This window comes from Melanaphis sacchari, unplaced genomic scaffold, assembly GCF_002803265.2.
Source record: "Melanaphis sacchari strain LSU unplaced genomic scaffold, SCAv2.0 Contig88_pilon_pilon, whole genome shotgun sequence".
Lineage (NCBI taxonomy): Eukaryota > Metazoa > Arthropoda > Insecta > Hemiptera > Aphididae > Melanaphis > Melanaphis sacchari.
Genome location: NW_020271625.1, coordinates 399,970 through 426,362, shown reverse-complemented (window position 1 = coordinate 426,362; position 26,393 = coordinate 399,970). Strand labels below are relative to the sequence as shown.

At 26.9% G+C, this 26,393-nt stretch overlaps 1 protein-coding gene across 2 annotated transcripts in view; it reads right to left on the bottom strand.

Moving 5' to 3' along the window:
• Positions 1-19,451, bottom strand: part of LOC112602410 — a 112,218-nt gene extending 92,767 nt beyond the window's left edge. Inside the window, exon 1 of one of the 2 annotated variants that reach the window (XM_025350473.1) lies at positions 18,487-19,451. In XM_025350473.1, the coding sequence (XP_025206258.1) occupies positions 18,487-19,101 (615 nt within the window). In that variant the 5' untranslated portion in view covers positions 19,102-19,451. The remainder of the gene's footprint in view (positions 1-18,486) is intronic. The other variant, XM_025350474.1, reaches the window with a different exon arrangement.
• Positions 19,452-26,393: the final 6,942 nt, after the last annotated feature.

Below are 26,393 nucleotides of genomic sequence, written 5' to 3'. Positions count from 1 at the left end.
AACTGGAGTTTTAGCTATTTATGACTGAAAATATTTAAATTGATATTAAAAATTAATAAGTATTTTAAACATTTTTTGTAAAATAGTTAAGAAATTCGGAACTGAGAGGTAGATCCACGGACCCCCTTAGTTACGGCCTTGGACTCTATTATAAAATAATAATTATTCAGAATATAATTTTCCAGTTGCAAAATTTTCAAGTTTAATGGTGGATAGACATAAAATAATTCGTAAGCTTATAAATAACTTGTGAGATAAAAATAATAAAAGTATCAATATCGAATTTAATTTAGTCAAGATATATAATATATTTTATGTGATACTTGAATCCCCCCTCCCAGGTGATAATTTTTTAGAATCATATAAGTATTATGCGATAAATTTGATTTAATTATCAATTCTTGTCATAAAGTATTGAAAAATCGTTGGGAGATAGGTACATTAGATAGCGATGAATTATATATTATTATATTATTATTTAAATAAAATTTATAATTTCAAAATATTTCACGTGAAATAATTGGAACTGGCTTACTAAAACTAAACAGTCAATAATCATAAAGTAGTAGTAAAATTAATAAATGCACTACATTTCTTAGAATCTGAAATATATTAAACTATTTTGCTTTGCTAAACAGAAACATGATAACCGAAAATTTTTCAAAAAATATGTGATTTGTGAATATTGTTTGTTAGGCTTTTTCACTAAACTGAAATGTATTTAAACATTATTTAAGTAGTCAAAATTAACTTAAAAAATTTAATAGCTTTTAGCAAAATGTTACAAAATACTAAATAGATAGACAGAAAATAATATATAATATACTAGAAGAAAACTCAATACATTATGATGTGTGTATAATTATTACTGATATGTTTGGTAAATTAATTTGAGAGTTTATATAGGTAATTTGTATTTATCTACTAACTCTAGTTTGACAAATGAACAGTAAATTTATATTAAATGTCAACACTTTAAATTATTTTCGTTTAAAATGCACAGATTTCTATAAGTTATTCCTAACTTTGATCAGATTTTTAGTTTTGTTAAAATTGATATGAAATATGTGTTGGTTGATACTAACTTTTAAGTTGTAATATTGTTATCATTTTCAATTATCACATAACATAATAAACATCAAGTATCTTCTTAATTTTGCCTACAGATGTATAAATAATTGATTTGGGAATTTGGGAATTATTTCTTAAGTAGTTACTATAAGTATAACTATTAAAATTTATTGAATAATTTTGTTAGTATGCAAAAAAAAAAAATAGTGAAAAGTCATTTTCCGGTAATTTATATTTTTTTAAATACTACCTTCACTGTGACAGAATATATATGTTAAATTTATTTTAAATCACAAACGATTGAATTCAAAGACTTAAACTATTGATGTATAATTTTATTTTATTACAGAAACTTTTCATTATTGCTACACTTTATTTTATGATAACCACAACGATCGATATTTAATGGTATATACACATTTTGAAAACACACTTGATTAATATAATATAATATTATTATTTATCATTCACACAAGTGTAGAAAACTATTTAAATTTTAAAAATATAAAATAAAATTATTATTGAATAGTAAAAAATAATACGATAAATATACTATATTGTGATTCATTAAATATTTGAAAAGAATTTAGGTCGACATTTAGTTCTTGCACTGTCAAAAAAAAAAAAAAAAAAATGTTCATGAATAACTAATAAACAATATAGTTTGCGATTTATATATATATTCTTTTTTTATTGAAAACTTATAAAATGTATATTTTAATAACTTTATTATTGAAATACATGAATATATTGAGGTCTGACTACATATTTTAAGCACAAAATAAATGTTCACCACTTTTAAAATTAAAACTTAGATAATGGGCTGTAGCGTGTGTGCATTTTAAGATACATAATATTCATATTGTAAAGGAAATGGAAAAGTAGGTTACCTACTGTTCTGTTTTACATTAGGTATGGAGTACGGAGCAGGTCACTGTAATGGATGACGTGCTAAATTTGTATTTAATGATATACCATTATATATACGATAAAAAAAATTCTAAGGGAAGACGATCTATCAGCCTAGAATAATTCATATTATATCAGTAATTTATTTTACTGTAAATATTAATATGGTAGCAGATTGATTTAATTTTTACCTAAAACATTGCATTTACATAAAATTAACATTTAATTATTACAATAAATATTAATACATTTATATCGCCTATTATTGCTATACAATTTTAACCTTATACCGTCTTACTATGGTAATATAGTATGAATAGATTCGTGATAAAAGTAGACAATAGCTTTGAATGTTTTGAAAATAGTATTATGTGAATAATAAAATAACATGTGTAACATCATCAAATCCCTACGAATATTTTAAAATTAAAAATAAATAAGTAAAATTCTTATTTTATGTTTAAATATTTAATTTCGTCCAAATTTGAACTTAAAAATGTCTATAAAAATAAATTTTCTTTATATATTTGTTAGATTTAATTGGATTTTAATATTAACTTCTTATGAGGAACCTTAAATTAAACTTTCAAGTTTAATGTATGAAAATATAAAATTTTATAAATTTATAACTCCCAAATATTTTTAAATATTTGTGACTTACAATTTTTTTCAAAGTTTAAGCATTAATAAATTTTAATAATTTAAAATAACGCCCAATTTTTTTTTTTAAGCCTCACCTAGCCGAAGTGTCAGCAGATATAAAGAACGACTACTTGCCATTGTCAAACTTTAACTTTTAAGGTCACTTCAATAAATAATTTAACAAATAAAATTGTAATTTAAATAATATAAAATTTCAAAACTATAATTTGAATTAATGTTTGTTTGTAATGTTAGCACAAATAATTTTTAATAAGTTAACTATGCTATTAATTTCCCAGATATTAATAAACGCCTCGACTCAAGGCATAGGATGGTAAGATTTTTGGAGTGGGGATGTAGCCTTCCTAGGAGTAGATATGAATCGAATTGTAGAGGGCTTCGTGAGCATTTTGGGAGGACTATTTTCCTAACTGGGGGCTAGCCTCCCTAATTATGCCTATGACCTTGAGTGTCATATATGAACTTATTAGTTTTATGCATCCGGACAAAGATGATAATTTATTATATTTGTATACAATTTTCCTGACGTAGGAAATTCTCTAAATATTTAAAAATAAATAAGAACTCAACAATTTTAAATTGTAATTTAATATGATACTCGAGTCGAAATTAGTCAGTATATGTTAATTATAAAGGACAATAATTTAAAGTTTGACATATATTATATAATACACAAAATAGACAACTTGTTTAAACATGTTGATTTATTTAGGTTTTGAAATAAAAAAATTTAAAAATCACGTGGTGGTTATTTTTTAATAAATTACTTAATAACCAACAACGGAAAAATAGACAAACATAATTTCGGTTTTCACATATTGATTTCTCTTGAGAAATCTGCAGATTACTGAGCCTGAGCTTATGACGAAAAAAATATTAGATATGACTTATACTCTACAGTCAGTACACTACAAACATAATATTATACAGGTATTTGTGATACGAATATCATCGGCAACATCTTGCCAGTAAAACTTATAAATAACTTGGCAAGATAAAAATACATAATATTTTTAATGTCACTCGAGAATCATCAATGTGGGTTAGATTATTTTGAGTAAATGATTTTAAATACATGAAACATAACATATTCAGTAATATAAAATTGGAATTTTTTTTTTATGGAGGAGGATAAAAATATGATAAATATTTAGATATATTTTTTTTTTTAAAGTATAGTGGCAGAGAAAGTGACGCACTTCTATCCATCAAATAATTTACCAATAATAAATGTAAAAAGTAGTCACAAAAAAAAAAAATCCTTTAAGTTTTAGAAAATTGTGAAATTGTGAAAATATGTATATCAAGTTATACAGTAGGCACTAGGTATAATTAATATTTTATAACGTGTATTCATTTAAATCTTCTTGTTTGAACTTCATTAGGCATTCAAAAAATTAATTTGCTTAAAGCTTTTAAATCAAAATATTTAAGTTCATAATTTTCTAATGAATTCAATAACTTAGTAGGCCATTTTAATCTTTCAGTAAATCTAAACAACTGATAGATACATGTTGACACTAACTCATAATTAATTAAGCCATTAAAATGTGTGACAAAATAGGAATAGTATAATAATTTAGTATAAAATGATTTTCACACACTTAAGGGTGAGTAATGTACTTGTGTAACCTGAGTGTTAATTTAAAAAAATTAACTTGCTTTTAACAAACTTAAATTAACATTATTTACTAACCATAATATTTAGTGATAACGCAATATAGTTAACCTAACTAAGCTTATTGACCTTAATTGACCACATTTTATAAATATTTTATAACTGACTAATAATTATTACGTAAAATTTACTTATAATATTCCAGCATAATGTTTTAACGAAAAAAAAAAAAAAAATTATAATGTGTTGTTACATAAAATATTCTATAATATTTTATACCTAACCTATGAAGGGGGGATATATTTTCCCCCATTATAAAATTCCATGAGTGCTCCTCTTTTAATATACGCGCATATGTATATATAATAATAAATATATGTTTATTGCGAATATTAGTATTCAAATTAAACGGTTTACAGATGGTTAGATTTATTTAGGTTAATTTTAAATGTATCTATCATATAAATTATGTATTAATATGAATGTACAATATAATTATACAATCAACGAGTTGTGTATATATTGCTGCATTACAAAACTCAATAAAATAATTTAAAATTCCAAATAATATAAACACAAATACATACATAAAAAAAAAAAAACAGATTTCACGTATAAGCATTTTATCAACAATTATAAATAATGTATCTATCTACTACATATTTAAAATATTTTATAATGAATTTGCACAAAATATTATTTATACCATCAAAGTATTTAAATAAATTTACTTAAATACTTTACAGATCTATGCCACGCTATGATGAATTTGTTATATACCCAAATAAAATTATGATATATTATATTTTAGTACCTGTAGTTGGTATTTTCTTGACATTTTTCTTTTAACAAACATTTTTTGATTTAATGAGTTGTAGATAACTAGTACACTGTACACTTTATTTCATAGAAGTAATTAAATATATATTTAAGTAAACTCAATGTAAAATTTAAAAAATAAATAAAATTCACATACAAACGAACATAAAAATTAAATAATAATTTTCAAACACAATTTAGAATTTTAGAATTGATCAAACAAATTGGGAAACTACTATACTTTACTAATTTAAGTTTTATATAATAATAAGTAAAACTAAGAAACTGATTAAAAAAAAACTGATTTTCACTTATGGAAAAACTCCAAAAAGTATTCTTCTTTGGAATAAAGAATTAAAAAAGCATGGAACAATCAAAAAAATTAAAATATAATAACAAAGGAATTGAAAATCATTTTTTTTTTTTTTCATGAAAGTGATATTTTAAAAGATTTAAAATTGTTTAAAAAATGTTTTCGTAAACATTAATAGTTTTTAAAATAATTAGTATCTTACATTAAATGAATCAACCGATATATTTGAATTACAACAAATTATACGCTTAACGTTTTAAATTATATTTTCGTCAAACTTGCAGGTAAGATGAAATACCTTAATTTTTAATTAAATATCTAAAATGATTATAAATAAACAATACTATTGTTTATTTTATGTTTTTTAACAAGATAAAATCTAGAAATTCGATAACACTAAATGTATGTATTTATTCAAAGACTAAAATTGAATCACTCAATGTAAAATAAAAAATAAAACCAAATATTTATACTCATTGTTTGTAGAAAAAACACATTAAAACGCATGAAATGATAAAATAATTTTAAAACTTTTATTCGATAACCGTCGGTCGTTAATGCAAAATTAATTTTTACGAGCCTCGTAAAATTAATGGTCGCACTAAATTATTCATGCAAACGTCACGAGAAAACGATTTTTCACTACTACACTGCAATAATAATTAATATCATGTTTATAATTTTAAATACCTAAAGTATCAAATACCATAAAAATATAGATGCCCCTTCCCATGTTGACACATTGAAGCGGATTATTATTGCAGTGATGACGTTATGATTAACCTAATAAAAATCGATTGATTTGTGTAATTCTATATTATATTATTACTAAATAATCGTTGAAAACGTGAACGAGCGTAAAACACTATAGTGCACGTTTTGTTTTAATAAAGTTCGTGCAAAAGCTGTTTAAGTATTTTTACTATCCATATGGTGTGTAGTATAATATTATATACGTATAAAACGAAAAATCCGTAGCTTTATTTATTATATCATGACAGTTGGACGGTTTACGAGGTCTAAGTATGGTCATAAAACGTCATTTGGTCACATACTCGCGCGTCGTGGGTTGAGGTTAACGAACAGATATTATATAGAATAGACTGTTTAATAAAATTAATAATGAAAGTAAATTGAAAAGTCTTAATAGCAACGTGGTAAAAATATTTTATTAAACATTCGATGGTAGTCATTTAACCCAAAGGTCTCCAACCTTTTTATTTTATAGCTGGCCAAATTTGAGATACGCTTCGGCGTCGTGAGCTTAAATTATTTAGAAAGGAATAGAGAGATAAGATTTATTTTATTACCATTTTGTTACAATTTGTTACAAAAAAATCAAAAATTTTTATATATAAAGTCAAAATCCTCTTTCTTTAGAATATTAAAATACTATTCTATGACTTTATTATTGAAATCAGTTATATTCATAGCAACGTCTCATTCAAAAGACAACATCGCTTATACTGATAATTATTCTTGGTACAATGTATTAGGAATGTAAAAATGTTTCTTTTAAAAATTTAATTTAAAAATATTTATTTATTTAACATTCTCTTTAATCAGAAAACCTCCTTTTTGATTCTCTTGCAGTAAACATAGGTATTCTAATACGTATGTGATGATAATTTTCAAAAACTTTAGACTTTTACCAGCTATGTTTTCAGATTATAAAATGGTAATAATTAAATGGCTGTACTCGTGTGGTTTTAAACTCAATCTTTTAATTTAGATTTTACTAATTTATTTTAATAACAAAATATGGGTATTTATATATTAATTTATACATTTTTATAACGACTTGTGATATGATCGGCGTTATACAATAACTAAATTTAGTTGATTAATACATATAATTATATATAATATCTAGGAAGGACAATCTAGTTTTTATCTAGACAAATCAAAAATTATATCGAACTTGATTATTCTATTCAATAGTAACAATTATTTGATTCCATACTTAAATTTAACATATTTAATTTTCTAAAAAGTCTAATTACATAAGTAGGTACAGCTATATTTTAAAAACAGCACGGGCGCAGTTTTTAAAACTTGATTAATAAACACCAGAAATTAAACTTTCAGCTACCGCATTGGAAAATGAATTCAAGCTGACTATAATAACTGTAAATATTTTATTATCATACTAATATAAAAAAATAAATAAAAAAGCCATTGACATTGTAAGTACTAAATGAAAATTTAATCTAACAAATATTTTATAACTGCTAATAATAATCAAATTTAAATTTATACAATTCATAATATAATTCAGTCTCTTAAATTTCTAAAATATTTTAGACAATTTTATAAATATAATAATAGTAGCTGAAAGTATGTGAAAAAAATGAAAATATAATTAATCAGTATTATTTAGTCTTATAAGTTATTATTTTCTAACACTTCTTAAGAATAAAATATTAAATAACTTTTGAACCAAAAAAAGTATTAAACAGGTGAATATATATTACGTTTAAGTATTTTATTTTTTATTTTTCATAATGTAAATTAAACAAATTTAAAGTTAATGATTAAAATAATATAAAATTATCTATTGTGAAAATAAATACTATTCATTTATTATAAATTTAATATAAACTGATTATATATTATTCGAATTAAAAACTTAAAGTAATATTTTAGCTTGTGGGCATTTTAAATAATAGAATATGTAATATTAATTCTAAATATTATTATTTGTTTGGTTTTGATAATGCCTATGGTGTTACATGTTATTTTCATTAAATTTTCAGGAAATATATCACGTGCACATATGACTTGTCGTAAATACTTTTTTTTTTACTAACTTGCTTATGAAAGCTCTTTGTAAATGGACTATGTATGGGATTATATATATATTTCTTTTACAATAATTAGATATTCTATTTAGTGTAAAAATAAACTTAAGGAACAAAAGAATAAAAAAAAATACTTAACAAGTATGCATAATAGGATTGTATGTTTACAAGGCGTTTCTGAAATAAATGTGGTCAGTAGTTATAAGCAAACTGACTATGGTGAAAATTGTTTTGAAATGTTTTATTTATTTTCAAAATCTGGGTATATTCAAATATTTTTAGAATATTATCTAAAAATATTAAATGTAAAAATAAAAACTCAAATTGTATATTTTGCAAAATTCTCATACCAAACGAAATTTTATATCGTCTTTGAGCTTGTCACGCGTTTTTAACGTTTGTTTCATCAACTAAAAAAATTTGTGCGAGATAAATAGAAATGAAATTTATTTGTAGTCATTTAATATCCATTATCAACTAATTTAATATGTTACATCATAAAATAATCAGAATCAAATACACTTTATTTTTAAAATCAATTTTTGATTTAAACAACATTCGCTGTAATATTATACCCTAAGTTTTTCAGTGATAAAAACTAATGAGAAGTTTATAAACATGGTTTCTTAATGAGATCATTGATTTTAAAATGTATTAAAATATTCTAAGATCAATACTAATATGTATTCAATGTTTAAAACTCTCATCAGTATCAGAATCAGAAATCTATTTTGTTAATTTTATAAAAACATTATATTTATAATTCACTATAAAAAAAAAGGAGTTGAAACTAATTAAAATTAATGGTTGTATTTCGGCTAATCTTAAGATCACAATGAAATACAAAACAAAATTTTAATAGATACTAAATAATATTACAAAATTAATTTTATTTAATTTACCTAAAAATTTGTAAAAAATTATTTGAGCTCAACTCACTCCTATCGCAATGAATCACGTATAGATGATAAAAGTAATCGTTAATTAATTTAATTTAGTTACTTGTTTTTTTAATTTTTTGTTCATTTGTTGATGTTTATGGTTGGAGAATTTTCGAATAAGTTTTCTTTTCAGTATCGCAAAGAACACATTGTTATAATATCATTTAAACATAGATACCAATGTGCTCAGAAATATTCAATGGTGGAAGTTATGGCTCAATAAAATATTTTGTTTTATATTTGAAAGGTGCCAAAGTGGCGGAGTTATTTCAGAAAAACTTAAGTTAGGTCCAGAAATATTTTATCACTTAAATTAAACTCTACTACAGTGTTATTTTATCTTAATATTGTTGATAAGAACACATAGCAGGAAAACATGCTTTGATTTACTAGTTGAGAATCGATCAGATTAAGTTTCATTTTTTCCCTAATTTAAACTTTATTATTATAATGAAAATAAAAAAATAAAAATAAATCAAGCTAAGTGTAATAAAATAAATTGTTTGAAAAAAAAAATAATAAAATCATAAAATTTTAATAATTGCATACATCAAAATAAAGTAACAAAAAACAAAATTTCTTTTAGATTTCCTAGGTAACCTTTACGTGATATTATATAGATTACTTCTTGATTATTGAAAATAGACAGAACTAACCAAATTTGGGTTTTCCTAAAATAAATAAACTTAGACCCAATTCACGTATATGATATGATACGTCAGGACCCAGATTAAACTTAAGGTTATCTGTAATTTCAGTTGTTTAAGGGGAAGAAAATAATTTTAATCAGTCCATATATTTAAGAATAAAAAACCAATCGCTTTTCTTATAAAATCCTACCTGTCTCAAATAATTAATTGTTAACATTATTTTCCTTGAAATAGGAAAATGACATGATATTGTAAATTTTACTCATTAGTTACCGATTAATAAGGAGAGGGAAAGTTCAAATCCAACGAACCTCTCCACCTTGAGCACTCCACTGCGCGAGAAACAAATACCACCAGGACACGAGAAGCGCAATTTATAATATGCTACTCATACATAATAATATTATACGCTTGACCACCAACTCCCATGGTATATTGTTAAGCGTCTACAATGGTACATAAGAACAACAGAACGTTCAATAGTACAATATCATATTAATGTAATTATATGACTTAAACTCGCAAAACTAGTTTCTGTTTGATTGTATAATCCGTCGTTGTCGTCATCAAATCGTCATTGTTTGTTTCTATCCTACACACATACTCATAAGAATACCACACCAAACAAAACTTTGACACACGATGCAATATACAATATTATAATATTACGTACACTCAAGAGAAATCGTTTTGTATGTCGTTATCATTATTATCATTGTTAACATTATTATTATTAATATAATACACACAATTGCACACAAATACCTCGAGAGTATGCGATTAACGTTTCAATGCATTGTGCGTTCGTTTCCAAATTAAACCGATTAAACTCATATCAAATGTCACAATCCTAGCAGATTACGAAGTTTTAAGTGACTATATTATTATAGATATAGTTGAACATTGCAATCGCTTCGGTTGGTATTATTCCGGGTGAATACGACTACATTATTATGGTTCACTTCAACATGATATAATATAAATATAATGTTTTTAATGCCCGAATATATATTGAAAATATGGCGGGTGTAACGGCGAAAATATAGACATTAAGTTTGTAAACTGAACTTACTCCTACATTTTTGTTTCTTTTTGTCTTTTTTAAACTACCAACTCGTATTGAAAACAGAACGGGAAAACGATAATTTATATTATTCTACACATTAATTTTTTAAATAGTAATAATTAGTTACTACACATCGTGCGCGTATCAACATATTGACATAAATTAATACTATAGTCGAATGCGAAGTAATCATCGCGAAGAAGAATGAAACCCAAAATAAAAAGTATTATGTAGGTGCCCTAGTAAATGTCAAGTGTAATTCATTATTATAGAGCAAGTCACCGTAATTTGTGTTGAATCTGAATTCAACAATAAATCATTGTATAGCAGGAAAAACGATTCTGAGCGAAAACGGTCTGTATCTTATGTTAATATATTACTAAGAAATATATTTTTTTGATATTGCTGTTAAAGTAATTTATTATAATATTAGTTATAATAGTTAGTTGATTTATGACTAGAGTCATAATAATTAATTTTAATATTTTTATTATTTTTTATTTTCAGTATATTATTTTAAAAGTATAATTTTTGGTAACTCATTAATGTGTTTTTAATTAATACATTACATAGTTTACGAGATGGCCATATATATGGAGATCTTCTTTGATTAAATTATTTAAGCCATGCAATTCTTCACATTGTTCACACTTCTTTCAAAAATGTTGTCCTCACAGAATACATATATATAATTCACTATTTAACGTTAAAAAAGAGAACAAAGTACCCAAAAGACAAACCTCAAATCCCTCCAAAAAGTCTCATATTCTTAAGTTCTTTCACACTCTAACATACTATTGTCCTTATTTTTATTTTTATTAGTATAGACCGTGTTTTACCGTACAATTTATGATATCGGTTTATCATATTATTTTATTATTAATGACTTCGATATTTTTAATGAATAGTTGTAAATTCCACCAATAGAGCTTTTCTATTATTAAAAATTTATAAATTCTACTGGTATTAATTTTTGCCCTATAAAATAAACGTAAACTCCGTCAAAATTATTTTTTGACTAATTTTATTTTAAAACTACCAAAATATTATTATAATTATGATAAGCATTTTGTTTCTAAAAGGATTCAATGTCATCAATTATGATTTATATTGCTTAAAATATTCGATTATTTTATATTATTGTATATATTATTATATTCATACATAATATTATTTTGTAAAGTTGAAGTCGTGTTCTGATTTTAATGTATTAAGCGTAGTGCTATTTACTAAATACCCTAAACTAAACTTAATCATAAATGTCAAATTTAATTTTAATTTGTTTATTTTTTAATGTACTTATATAAATATAATATATATTTCAGACTAAATTTGCATACAAACTTTAATGTCAATTTTCTTTTTTCACGCATATTCATTTCCTAATAAATTGTGTATTCAACTATGTATAATAAAATTGTAAATTCATATTTTGATCACAGGTGTATTTCATATTTTTCATTTATCCACTGTATGCCTGTATATTATATTTTCTTTGGATTTTTCTGTGATTATATTTCACTATTATTACATTCGCTTTTTTAGTTTTCGCTCCTTCTACTTCGTGGTTATTGTTTCACTATTAATATTTTCGTTTTTTTGTCTACAATTGTAAGTGTAACAAAATATGACAATGATAATTTACGAGAATAGAAAACAAGAAAGACACTTGACAACCAAGTAATATATTTTCGTTTTGTTATTTATTTTTGCAAATCATTTTTTCTAAAAGTTTCCTTTCGATATGAATATTACTGAAAATAAAGCTATATTATAGTTACTATTTTGATTTTAAAATTTTTAAATAGGTACCTACCAACTTTATTTGTAGTTTAATGTTATATAATTGAATTACAATTGAGGTAATTTATCTAAAAATATTTGTTAAAAATCAAAAAAGGTATTCTAATCATTAATGACTATTTTATCAGACTCCTTGTAATGTTTGTTAACAAGGTATTTCCGAAAATTCACCACTGTAAGCTAAAAATTAATAGTCTTTTTACCAACTGGTACCCAAGCACGCAGTAACTATTATTAAATTTGAGAATAAGAAAAATAACCTTTCAAAAAATTAAAATTAACAAATGCAATTCTATATATATAAAATCCTTGTTTTTTTTAAAAGTTTTATTAAAATCGTTTTAAAAAGTATTAAAGATTTCATAAATATTTTTAGCGTAATTTTAAGTCACTACAAAACCACATATTTTTGAAAATAAATTATCTTTTTATAATATTACCTATTGCTTTACCTAATTGTTTACATTTACCATTTTATTTATTAATACAATTTATTTTTCTGATATTTTTTATATGATAATATATATTCGAACAAGTAGTTAAGAACTTGAAAAAATATTATAATTTCAGAAAATGTAAGAAAAATATTTCTAAAACCAGAAAATGAGTACATTTATCAGGCTTAAAAAAATCAGCTTGTATTCCATAACCTAACAAATATTTCAAAGAAGAAAATAATTCCCACAATAGTGAGATATTTTAAATGTATTAATATTTTCCGAATTAATTTTCAGTTTTAAAAGTTAGTTAAATACATTTTTGTTAATTATTAAAGTATATTAACTTATACTTTGATGTTCTTAATGCATAATTAACTTATTAACACGTTATTTTTCCCATTAACTTGCTCTACTTTGCTTATCATTAATTGTATTGTCAAAAATCTGCTTTATTTTTATAAAACATTAAATTTTGGCATATAGACACTGTTGTTATTATAGAGAAAATGTTTATATTGTTATAGGTGGAAATTGCACAAATTCCACGGTACGCAAAACTGCTTTGCTTGTGAGCCACAGAAATAATTCTTTCACGTAGGCATCATAAATATTCTTCCCTAGACATAGATGATAAACAATATTAGTTTTTTATTTATGAAATAATAAATTCTAATTAACTTTTTTACACTCTATAATTAATTTTTTTTTTAATACGATTCATAAAGAATAAAAACTTAGTACCATGGAGCTACTAACAAGTAAGTGTCTGGAGAAAAAAATCGTTATGTTCATTTATGTCCTTCCCACTTCTGTAATTTATGAAAGCTACTATATACTTCAACCTACTCTTAAATTATATGTGAAGGCTTTTGAAAGCTTTAACTGATTTAAAATAATTTTTCAAAAAAAAAAAAAAAAAACACACAATAGCAAAACCATTATTTCTTTTTAATTCTTGCTATTATATGAAGTATTTTCTATTTAATACAATAACTAATTGTAGGTATGTTGCATTAGGTAGTTGATTGTGGTAAGAAACGGTAAGAAACTAACCTACGATCAAAATAAATATAATTGTATTAATTCATATTTAATCACATAATAATTTATTAAATAAAACTAATAATATTCAGTTACACAAATAAATAAGTCAAGTTACTTTTTTTATTCAACTTGAAACTTTTACAAGTTAAAAAGTTGAACCTTGGTTAATAATTACTATATTTATTTTTTTTTATCTCATATAAGACCTCAGACATAATAGGATGAGTAATCACAGCTCTCCGTCAGCTACGTTCAAAATTCAGGAAGGTATAATACGATATACTACAATATCCTCTGGCTTAGTTCTATACATATTTTAAAAAAACGGATCTTGCTAAATGAATGACTAACGGATTATCTCGTCCAGTAATTACTAAAATAATATAAACGGAATTATTACTAATTTATGGCAGTACAAACACTTTATTGCAGTATTATATGTTACATTATCATGTACACTGCTTTGCACAATTAACGTGCAGCTACAAGTCGTGAATATATTTAAATCTAATACGAAATTATCACGCCGTACGGTGTACGCAATTCGTTTGGACCTCGCGCAGTCTGTTGTTTATACACTGCCCAAACCTATATCAAACATAATATTATTATACATCAATTATTATTATTATTATATATTTTACGCTGTTTGGCACGTCCTGTCGTGTCGATCGTGTTACCTCATACATGAACCGCATTGAATTTCCAAACACTCACACTCTAAACTACTAAATAAAAACAAAATAGAAGTCTATCGGAGTACGTACAGTCCAGTGTCTAGTCTACAATAGGAGTGCGTGGTTCCTATAAAATATTAATATAACATCAAATTATGTAATAAATAATAATTAATAATGTTATGTCTTTGGTTTCATAATGTTATATGGAGTTGAAAACTGGGCAATTAGCAAGGCAGTTAAAGAGTTAAACCAAGTTACATAATAGTTAGTTATTTTTTTTTTAAATAAATATTATTAATTGTTTATTAATAAATATAATACTATCTTGTGATTATTCAAAACACATAAAAAGTTTAAATGAAAACAAATTTAATTTGTCTATAAAGGTGAAGAATAAAGAACTTAATATTAAAAAACTGGTAATATATCAAAGCAATGAACATGGTACACAACAAAAAATATTTTTTTATGTAGTGAATTACAATCTTATTTGGATGTTATATGTATGAAATACTATTTGGTTTTTTTTCAATTTATGACATGCTTATCAATTTTAATTTTTACATTTTAAAATCCAAACTTTACAAAATAAAAGCCTACGAATCATAACTAATGCCCCATATTACATAATTAATCTATCTCACCATATGAATTTAAAAATTAAAACCATCCATGAAGAAGCCATTACTTACTTTAAAAGATAACATGCCAGACTCTACTCACATCTAAATCCCCTTATTACTAGCCTATCCTTTCTTTCAATATCTGATGATACCCCAAGATGACTAAAAAAAAAATAGTACAGAGATCTGATAGTTAATTCTAAAAAAAATAATCAATAAATAATCAACAGATAGTGTCATCACTGAGTGGCTTCTTCCTTCATATTTTTTTCATATTCTTTATTCAGTAGCAAATACTCTTATTGTACCCTAGGGAACAGATTGTAATATATAATGTGAAATAATAATGAAAAAAAAAAACATTTACATCAATTTTCGTCTAAAACCTTATTACACCAAAACTTTGTACGTTTATTCAAAGGATTTGGAATATACGGATGATCTAGCATAACACAATATTACTATAAATTATACATGGATAATATATCGCAATATAAGTACATAATAATATAAATAATATAATAATATAAAACTAATAAATAATAAAATGTCTTTGTTATTTTATCCGTATAGCGTTAAAACAATGATCATATTATTATGACGTACACAAAAAGAACGTAGCTTCTTCAAAATCGCACTCGGTACGTATAGACGGGTGTGCCTGAAGTGTTTGGTTACACCCGAAACGAAATAAACCGGCGTTATTCCATAAAAACCACTGCACAAGTGCAGTGATTTCGGACAAACAAAACAAAGTGAAAGATAAATCCTATTTATCCGCACCAGTCGGTTTCAGTGATGATCGCCAAAATGAAAAAAATTTAATTTTCATCAAACGCTTATTGATTAGGTAAATACATTACTTGAATTAATAAATCACCTTAATACTACGATAACATAATAAATACTTACACCTATTTAAAATGCAAATGGCACTTTTAAAACATTTTTGATTCATCGATCAAATAAAATAAAAATAAGTAAAATTATCGCACAGGCGGATTTAATGTTTTTGGTACCTATATATAACAATATTATTGTATATTATAAGCTTGATGTGAATTATAATAATGTTTAAAATAATAATATTACGGTGGCCTGGCGTATGCCACGGGGGTTGATCTCAGCCACTAACGTGTTCTAAGGTCAAGCATCGGCCGGTGTTGCTAGCTCCCGGATACACAACCATCCGGAGTTTTAGTGACAAATTCTTGCCAAAAAAAATATTACCCTCTTTTACAGTAAAAACCAACTATAGTTATAACAATCATTGCTGTTGAATACTAAAATCTATATTAAAAATAATAATAATAATATTATTTTAGTCAAAAGACGTATTTTTTACTTTGATTTAGGAGAAAAGTAATGATTGTAACTTTTGCTTTTAGCCTTCTATATAAGTCAATAAGAAAGTCGTTACTATGTGAAATTATAACTTTATTAAGCAGGGCTCGTATTTTATACTAAATACATATACTGTAGAATGTTTCATAAAATAACCAAGTAAGTTATACATTTTTTTCATGACATACAGAATGTAAGTATAATATTATTTCATACGTTTTAAACCAATTTATGGTTTAAAGGACATATTTTGACTTTTTACGCTTACTCACCAACTTTTGTACATTTTTGAGTTAGTTATAATTAATTTTACAATTTTAATCATTGAACGACTGAAAAAAATTGGTCGCAACTTTTTTTCATGAATGTCTCCTAAATACCAATAGTAGAAAATAATATTTTTATGCTTAAAAAATTATTTTATCGGTTTACTTAGCTTTACAATGATTGTACCTTTTTTTTGTTTTTACAGATGAGTCTAGATTCAACATTACGAAAAATAAGAAATTAATTATCGAAAATTACTGTAATATAATTTTTATTTGGCGAAATCATATGTGTTTTAATGTAAGTATATATCAAATAATGTAAAAACCATTTTTTAAATTAATTTTATAATTAATTTGTAAAATAAAAAAAAATAATAATTTGAAAACGATAAACTTTTTTAATATTTTTTTCACTTATTACTTATGACATATACTAGTGCATATTTGAGTATTTTTTAACGTTATAAAATTCGAATTCTACAAATAAACAACATTAGTATTGCTTATCAGTTATTAAATTAATTTATTTCCATACAGATAACACGATCTAAAATCTATTTTTCAGTAATAGTTAGTATGCTTACAAATATTTTCTACAGGTGTTTTAATTTTAAATATTATTTTTCTCATTAAAGACGATAAAAAATAAAGATGAGTGTTTTGTTTAATTTCATAAAATTTTAATATTACTATTACAATAACAATAATATTATCAAAGATGGAATTTTGAACAAATGTATTATATAAGCCTATTCAGATAACATAATATAAGCAATAATAAAGGCGGTACATACAATTTATTCGTGACAATCCCAATTTTAAACTTAAATGATTTTATAAATAGCTCTAACCATAGCTATACATAAATGGTAATATAAACATACTTTTGGTTTTGGAAAAAAACAGTATAATTCGATTTGTCATTTGTACTTTTTACCGATCGATAATAATATTGTTATAATATCATTCATTCGAATAAATCTCATATGTATGACAAATGTACAATTTTGACATTTTAGAGCCTATCTAATTCGAAGAAAGTTTAGCTATCAATTATCATGATAATATTTTGATAACATTTCTAATATGTCATTGCCTATATTCATCGTAGACTTAAACCTTCTACATGTTCTACATACTATAAATCTACTTATATATTATACATTAAATATCATTCAAAAAACCTAAAATGTGGCAAGACATTAACAATTTAAACGATATTTTTGAAAATATTGAATTTCTACTTAATTGTTTTCAAAATAAAATTAACTAATATAGCTTTAAAATTTGTTTTCGTAAATCGTCGACAATTTTTTTCTCGACGTTTTTTGCGCGCATACTGAAAGATCGGAATTTTCGTGTCGTCGATGACGTTATAATATTAATAAATTATTTTATTGTATCATTACGATATTATAAAATGGACACTCACTTCGGCGAACGATTTTTTTGTGTACTCATTGAGAGCGGACGTCCACTCGCCGAGCAGATAGTCGACAGCCGACGATTCGCCACCGCCGGACGCGGCCACATCATACAGCCATTTGAATACGTCGTTCGTCCAGCGGACAGCGTCCTGATCGTTTCCGGTGGCTGCGGGCGGCGTTCGGCGTTGGTGCTGCGGATAGTGGTGGTGCGCCTGCTGCTGTTCTGACGAAAACGCCTTGCTGGCGGCCGCGGCGGCCGGCACGGCGGACAGACCGGCCGCAACGCTAGCCACGGCCGCAGACGTGCGGCCCGTCTTGGAGCCCAACCGCTTGCGGGCCACCGGCGGCGTGGGCGGCACGACCCGGTGGTGGTGCAGCTGCGACGGTTTCCGGTCACCAGCGGTCGCCGCTTCCGGTTCCGTGGCGGCCGTTTTGGCGGCGGTCGATTTGCGGCCGGCATACTGGGCGACCCGGCCGTAGGCGAATTTGCCAACGGCCAGCGCGGCGAAACCGACGAGCGCCCAGCAGAACAGGTACATGATCAACGTGTCCATCGTCTTGCTACCATCGCTTTCGAAACTACATATGAGATCGTCGATGGTGTCGGCGAGGTCACTCATGTCGACCCATGGCGTGCGGTCTTGGGCGGATGGTGCAATAGATGGGTGCGCGGCGGGTCGTTCCCCGTCCGGTTGCCGCGACGGTCTTACGATCTATTCCGACGGTGCAATATCAACAATGTTATCGTGTCGTCGTCAAATAAATCGCCGTCGTTGGTCTCTTGACTGCTCCAGTAGAGGCGCCGCGTTGGAGGATCGTTGTTACGCGTCCGGGCGGATCGTTTCACGTTGGACGGATCGTTTCGCGTTTGGCGGATCGTTTCGCGGCCAGCGGATCGCGCGTCGATACTGGCGCGCTGCGGTTCCGGCTGCGGTGCGACTGCGTCTCGCTCCGGCACGTTAAAAATAGAATCGCAGACCCGCTGCCGCCGCGTTCGTCCGGTCGTGTTGGCTGCGCCGGCTCCGACGACGACAAGTCAGCTATTGCTCTGCAGACGACGGCGGCGGTATAGGATTACAAATATTATTTTTTCCCGTTCTTCGCGACTTTCCGTAGCCCGGACCACGTCGTGGCACTTGTTCGTTTTCTCGCCACCAACAGAATTAATGCCAACGCGTAGTCGACAATATTATTATTATTATTATTATGCTTACGCGGCGTAGTATATATTGTTATTAAAAATAAAAACCAGCCCGCGCGTGCGCGTCCATAGAGCACCTAATAGTACGTATTTAAAAATAAAGCCGGGTTCACAGCTGCCACGTCCGGTCGTGCTGTATCGTGTCGCGTCCAAAAGTTGAGCTCTTGAAAATTCTTAAAATTTCTCGGTTAATAGTTTGTTTAGTATCCGTACTAGCGGACCGGCCAATACGATAAGAGGCACACAACACAAGGGGCGACTTAGCACTATAGCAGTGTACCCCCCAATGAGCGGTTATCACTTCGATGGAGACCAATCGGAATTCTGCAGAATTCCCGAGGTGCGTGTCATCCGTGAAGTTGTCTAAACATAATTTGTATAGACAGAGATAAGCATGATAATCGGTAATGTGATTGTAAGGAAAGCGAGAGAAATCGAAAGTCTCATATTACCCCCCCCCCCCACACACACACACACACACACACACACACAGATATGCCAAAGTAGAAATCTTCAAATCTTCTAAAATAGAAAATAATGCAGTACGTTTATGACATGAAAATATTTTTTCCCTCTAATTAGTTCCTACATTTATTTCATGGTTTTTATGCTGTATCATATCATGCTTACAAATAATCAAAGTTTTCTATATTTTGGGTTACAAAAAAAACCTAATGATATTATTTCATTAACTTTTTATGATTACAAGATTATCATCGCATTATTTTTTTCAAACAAGTTATGGTATTATATTTGATATTTCTAATAAGCTATTATTTAACGTTATGACTTATACCTACAAGTTATTTCCAATAAATGAGTTTTAAGACATAAAAAAACGAACATATTGTTGTTACGATTTTGGTCAATATAAAATATTCTGCTCCCTAGCTTCTATCCAATAACACCCAAGAGTGGCCGAAGATAGGAAGGAATATTGTTCCCTCGCTATTTTAATTAATATTGAATAATTATTATTTTATCAACTACTTGCATGGCTTAAATATTATTATAAAATCTTTTTTTTTTGGTACTTTGGTGATAAAAAGTAAAAATGTTAATACTATTCTTTATGATCAGGAAAAACAAAAATAACAACATTTTTTAACCTGTTATTTTTATGCCAGTATTCGAAAAAAAACATAAAAAACAATATGACCTTTCTAGTCAATTATATATAAAACCAATAGTTATCGGTTAGAAATTATTTGGATTATTAAGAGGTAGTTTTACCAAAAACAGTTCTTGTGTCATTCAGGCCTAAATTTAATAACTAAGTTTAATAAAAAAATATTTGACATTTTTAAATGGTTAAAAATTTTAAACATATGACGTATTTTATAGGCTTCTATAAATCATATCAGATATTTATATTAATAAAGTCATATTTATAATTGGCACTTTCCGAAAATGAGAAAGATAATTTTAGTATTCTTAGTCGGATTATTATTGAGCAAGGGTCACCAATTAATATTTTTGAAGGGCAACATTAGAAATATGAAAATATTTCGCGGGCCATCAAAATTTTAAATACATATATTTAACATATAATAGGTATTATTTTAAAAATTAAAATTTGATTTGATGAGAACATTATTTTTTATTTTTTATTTGCTATTGCTTATAAACATTAAGAACATAATTAATATTATAAACATTTAAAACAATTTAAAATAAAAATTAATTATAAATACAATAAAATATTATATAATGTTGTCGTAATGTATGTTATTTATTTATTCTCTGTCTACGGGCCAGATAAAATTTGTTTGCAAGCCGTATGTCGCACACGGGCCGCCATTTGGTGATCTCTGCTTTAGAGTACCTATGGGTTGTTAGACTGGCGGATGTCGGGTTAACGATGTATTACTGTAGTTTTAACGATAGGTATCTACTAACTTTTAAAATAAACTACAGAATGGTACGAAAGTTTATTACATTACAGGTATAATACTTATTTGATAGAATTTAGTTAAATGACCATAATTACTTTAAAACATGGAGGTATGGATTATGAGCCCTCAGTTGGCTCATAAACGTGGCCCTTATTTATTTTAATCATATCAAAGTTCTTGGATCACAGTTTATATGGTCTGAAATTTAAATTCTAGATAGAAAAAATATTAAACTGTTTAAATCATATTCTAAAGCGTATTCTTTAATAAAGCCGATTTGTTTGAATTTAATGTTTCATCCGAAAATATGATTTAAGGGGAGACTTTGGATGTGCTTAGCACCCCCGGTGTTTTTAATTAGCTTTCTCACAATGTATGCCACCCGTAGTTAATTATTTCGTATTATAAAATGAACAATATAAATATAAGTATTACTAAATATGTGAAAACTGAACGATGAAATTGATCAGCGTGATTACAAGACTAACAGAAAAGTATCATCACTCTAAGTTTTTAATTGAAATTCCATCTTTGATTTAATATGTTAAACGTCTACTTTTAAAATAAATAGGACATACTTTTTCCTTTTTTGGTGTAAAAATATATGTACAAAGAATAACGATTACACTTATTCTATAGGTACTATGAATAATGGTTTTATATTAAACAATCTAGTAACATGATTAGTTAATTAATAAAATCGATGTTAATGTGGTACACGTTTTTCTAAATACTGCATAAGTACGTAACTAAAAATTTGTTTGGTTTATTATTAACAAAATAAATGGTTATTTTTGTCTTCTAATATATAAAAATCTTGTGTCACAAACTTTGTTACCAAACTCCTCCGAAACGGCTGGACCGATTTTCATGAAATCTTTTTTGGATATTAAGTAGGAGGCAGAGAGTGATGTAAACTATTTTTCATACCCCTAGGTGTAAAGGGTGGCTCACCACAAATATTTATAACAACTGTTGGATAACGGCGATGGAAAATTAAAAAAAAATAAAATAAAATATAAAAATAATAAACAAAATAATATACAACAGTTATTGCCAGGGAACCATAAATTGTATATTTACGTAGAATACGTTTCCATCTCTTTTCATAATATTAAACAACCGCGTGTTTGTCGCATTTAACGAATTCATCAGAAACGACTCGACCGTAGAGTGGGTCAATCCAACACAATCAGCTTTCTCTCTCATTTATAAGAAAGGTTAATAATCACATATATGAACTGTAATTGTATCGATTTGTGTATTTTGTATAATGCCAGCAAGACGCAAGGGGTCTGATTTGGCCCGTCGAACAACCAAAAGTACAATCATGCGAGATAGAAGAGCATAACCGAATAATGAAAATGTACGTGTGAACATGGTGCGATTGCGTGAGGCACAAGCTGAACAAAATTAAAAAAAACGATTAGAAGCGCATCAATTCGTAGTTGACATACGCAGAGCAAATGACCGACAACGCCAACAAGTACATAGAGCATTTACATCCATATCATTTCTTCGTCTAGCATTCGAGTATGGGCCCGATATTAAATATTACGTTCATTCGAAAGTAGTGATTGGTGCTATGGACAAGGAATGTCCGCATTGTAATGCGCTTAAGTTCAAAAATGAGCCAGCCGGTATGTGTTGCGCGTTAGGAAAAGTGCAACTACCGGAAATTGAAACACCACCTGAACCATTGAACGGGTTACTTATCGGTACGGATCCAGATTCTAACCTGTTACTGAAGTTAATTCGAACATTCAATTCATGTTTCCAAATGGCATCGTTCGGAGCAACAGAAATAGTTAAAAATAATGCTGCAAATGGTCAACAATTTAATTCAACATTCAAAATCAAAGGCCAAGTTTATCATAGAGTGGGCTCATTGCTACCAATGCCAAACGAACCACATACATTTTTACAAATTTACTTTATGGGTGGTGAGGATATTTGGTGTTTTGTTATTTTTATGGGCCGTTATCATTCACAGTGCTCCATTCATCTCAGTCATATACCAGTATACAACATTCCCTCTCACTTACAATAATTTAATTATTTTTTATTTGAATATCAAAATATTCATTAAATATAATTTGTATGGTAAAATAACGTTTGCCGGGTCAGCTAGTAATTTTATAAAAATATGTTATGAATCGTGAAAAGAGCCCATTCAATTCTTTTGTAGGATTTTTTTTCAAAGAAATCAATATAAATAAATTGTATTTCAAAACATTTCCTCTGAAATATTAGTATTAAGGAAGTTATAGACAAATTCAAGATTCATTTTGGTTGGTATAAAGATGGATGACTTCAACATTAATTTATAAAATAATATGGTTTTTATAAAAAATTACTAATACATTTTTAATGAACATAGATTGTTATTAATTATCCATAATATAATTTTAGATAAACATCAATCATTTTTTGGTACTCATTTTTTATATTACATATCCTGCAAATTAAAAGTAAATTATTAAAAATACATATAATATAGACTATAACGTACATATGTATAACCAAAAATACATAAAAATAACTTAAAATAGTTGATTTTTAATTTCATGTTATAAAACTAGAAAAACTGGCCATCATAATCAGTAGAGCTGTTTAAATTTGAAATTTAATGATGATTAGGTCCCAAATTTTTATACAACAAATATTTTTAAATATGCACATAAAAATTATATAAATATACAAAATAGAACTTTTTTATTTTTCGCTAAAAAAGACTTAAAATCTTAAAAATAGTTACAAAATGTAAGATGATAAAACCAATAATAGCTATAAAAATAAAAAATACAATTCAAATTACAAACTATTACTCTTAATTATATATTCACATAAATGTAAAACTAATGACAGAAAACTTTTTAGAAGATATGGAACTAATTATTATATAAGACGTAACGCCTTTTGGCATCAGTATAGTTTCATTTATTGATAATTTTTTTTCTGATTTTACGTAACGGTATATACAACGGAGCGTATAATATTGTCTTTTTCATAGTGTCGATTCTTCATCAGATAATTTTTTAATACAGCATAATGGGTTTTATAAATTATAGTTTCCAAAGTGGAATATAACTTGTCACCATAATGATGCAAATATTTTAAACTCATTTCAGTGTTGAAGATTGTTTGTTCTATTTTGATCAAACGACGTTTTTATAAACTGTTGAATTAAACTTCTTTTAAAAAAAGTAAAAATTATAAAAAATTAATTAATTTTAAGGATCAATAGAAACGCCTGTTATCAACTAATAGTATTTTGTAAAAATTTGACTGTAGGAATATGGCACTTTGCTTTACTCATAAGTCATAAGTCATACATCATAATACAAGGTCAGCTCTCTATATGTTATTGTCTGTGGTCTTAATCATTGTGCTAACTACTAAATTAATTTTATAATTTAATAATAAATATCTTTATAAATATTGATAGTTTTTATAACTAGTAGGTACCTACCTAATACGCGTAGTTTTGTCTCGTCTTTTTTGATACTTATATCTCCTCTCATTTCTTGTTTTAAACTTAATATTTCATATTAGCATCTTAGCTCTTAAGTTAATTAGCTTACATTCATGATACGTCTAACTATTTTGTTTTCGCGATGTAATTTATTTATTATTTAAATATTAAACCATTAAAATAAAATTAAAACTTAATCTATTCAATGATAAGTTAATTGTCATAAATTTGAATAGCTAATAATACCAAGATACTCCATTAGATAACATACAAATAAATGGTAATTGATTACCATGAGTTCTTTAATGTTATTTACAATCAGTCTCGGAAATTGCGTGACTCTAAATCGTGTACAATAATAAATTTTGACGCCATCGGTTGCACGAGCACTAACAGAGACAGCAAACGACTGCGTAGTGTCCAGTTGTTTGGATGATTACCGCGAGACGAAAATCACAAACCGCAATGTGACAAATAGCGCGTATTCACTTAAAAAAAGTTACGCGTAGTCTAACAACATCCGTTGTATACTGTTTTTTTATTACTCAACAGAACTTTTTCGTTTTAAAAAAACGTGGACGCGAAAAAAACAAATCACTGCGGGACGTAATAAACGACCGTGAAAATTGTAAGAAAATAATATAGGGCGAGTACCCTATGTTTATAGAAACCTACGAACAGACTTACTGACCACATCGACTACTTACCGTAGGAATATAATATACTATAACTATAATAATATTATTATAGTGCGTAATATACGATTACAGTACGAAAAATGATAAACTCCAACAAAGCGGATGACGAAATCTATACATGAATAGGTATAGCACACTCCACAACATTTTAGTTAAAGGCTGTCCGATGATTACGCCATCAGCAATACACGTCCAACTAATTCGTCCAAAAATTTTCAAACTGTTAATATGGAAATTATAAAACTTTTATCATTAAAGCTAGAAATGGAGAATAAATTGCCATATTTAACAATCTTGGCTACCGCTGTCATATTTCTATGGATAATTCAAAAAAATTTAAAAAGGTATGTGTTTTTAGTTTATTTAATAATACGACAACTTAGATCATATTAATGCTTACTACATATTATTTAAACATTTTATTTGTTGTTTTCTTAAACCTCTTAAAATTTATAAATTTTAATAAAAATTATATTTTTTCAATTAAAGATCAAAATTTTTGAGCCATTTGTTCCGTAAAAAAAAAAGGTCTGCGATATAAGAAATTACACCATCTTTTGTTTTCAGGAAAAAGTTAATTAATGTATGAGCTTAAATTTGGTCGAAAATACCTACAAAAAAAAACTTTTCTTCGAATAATATT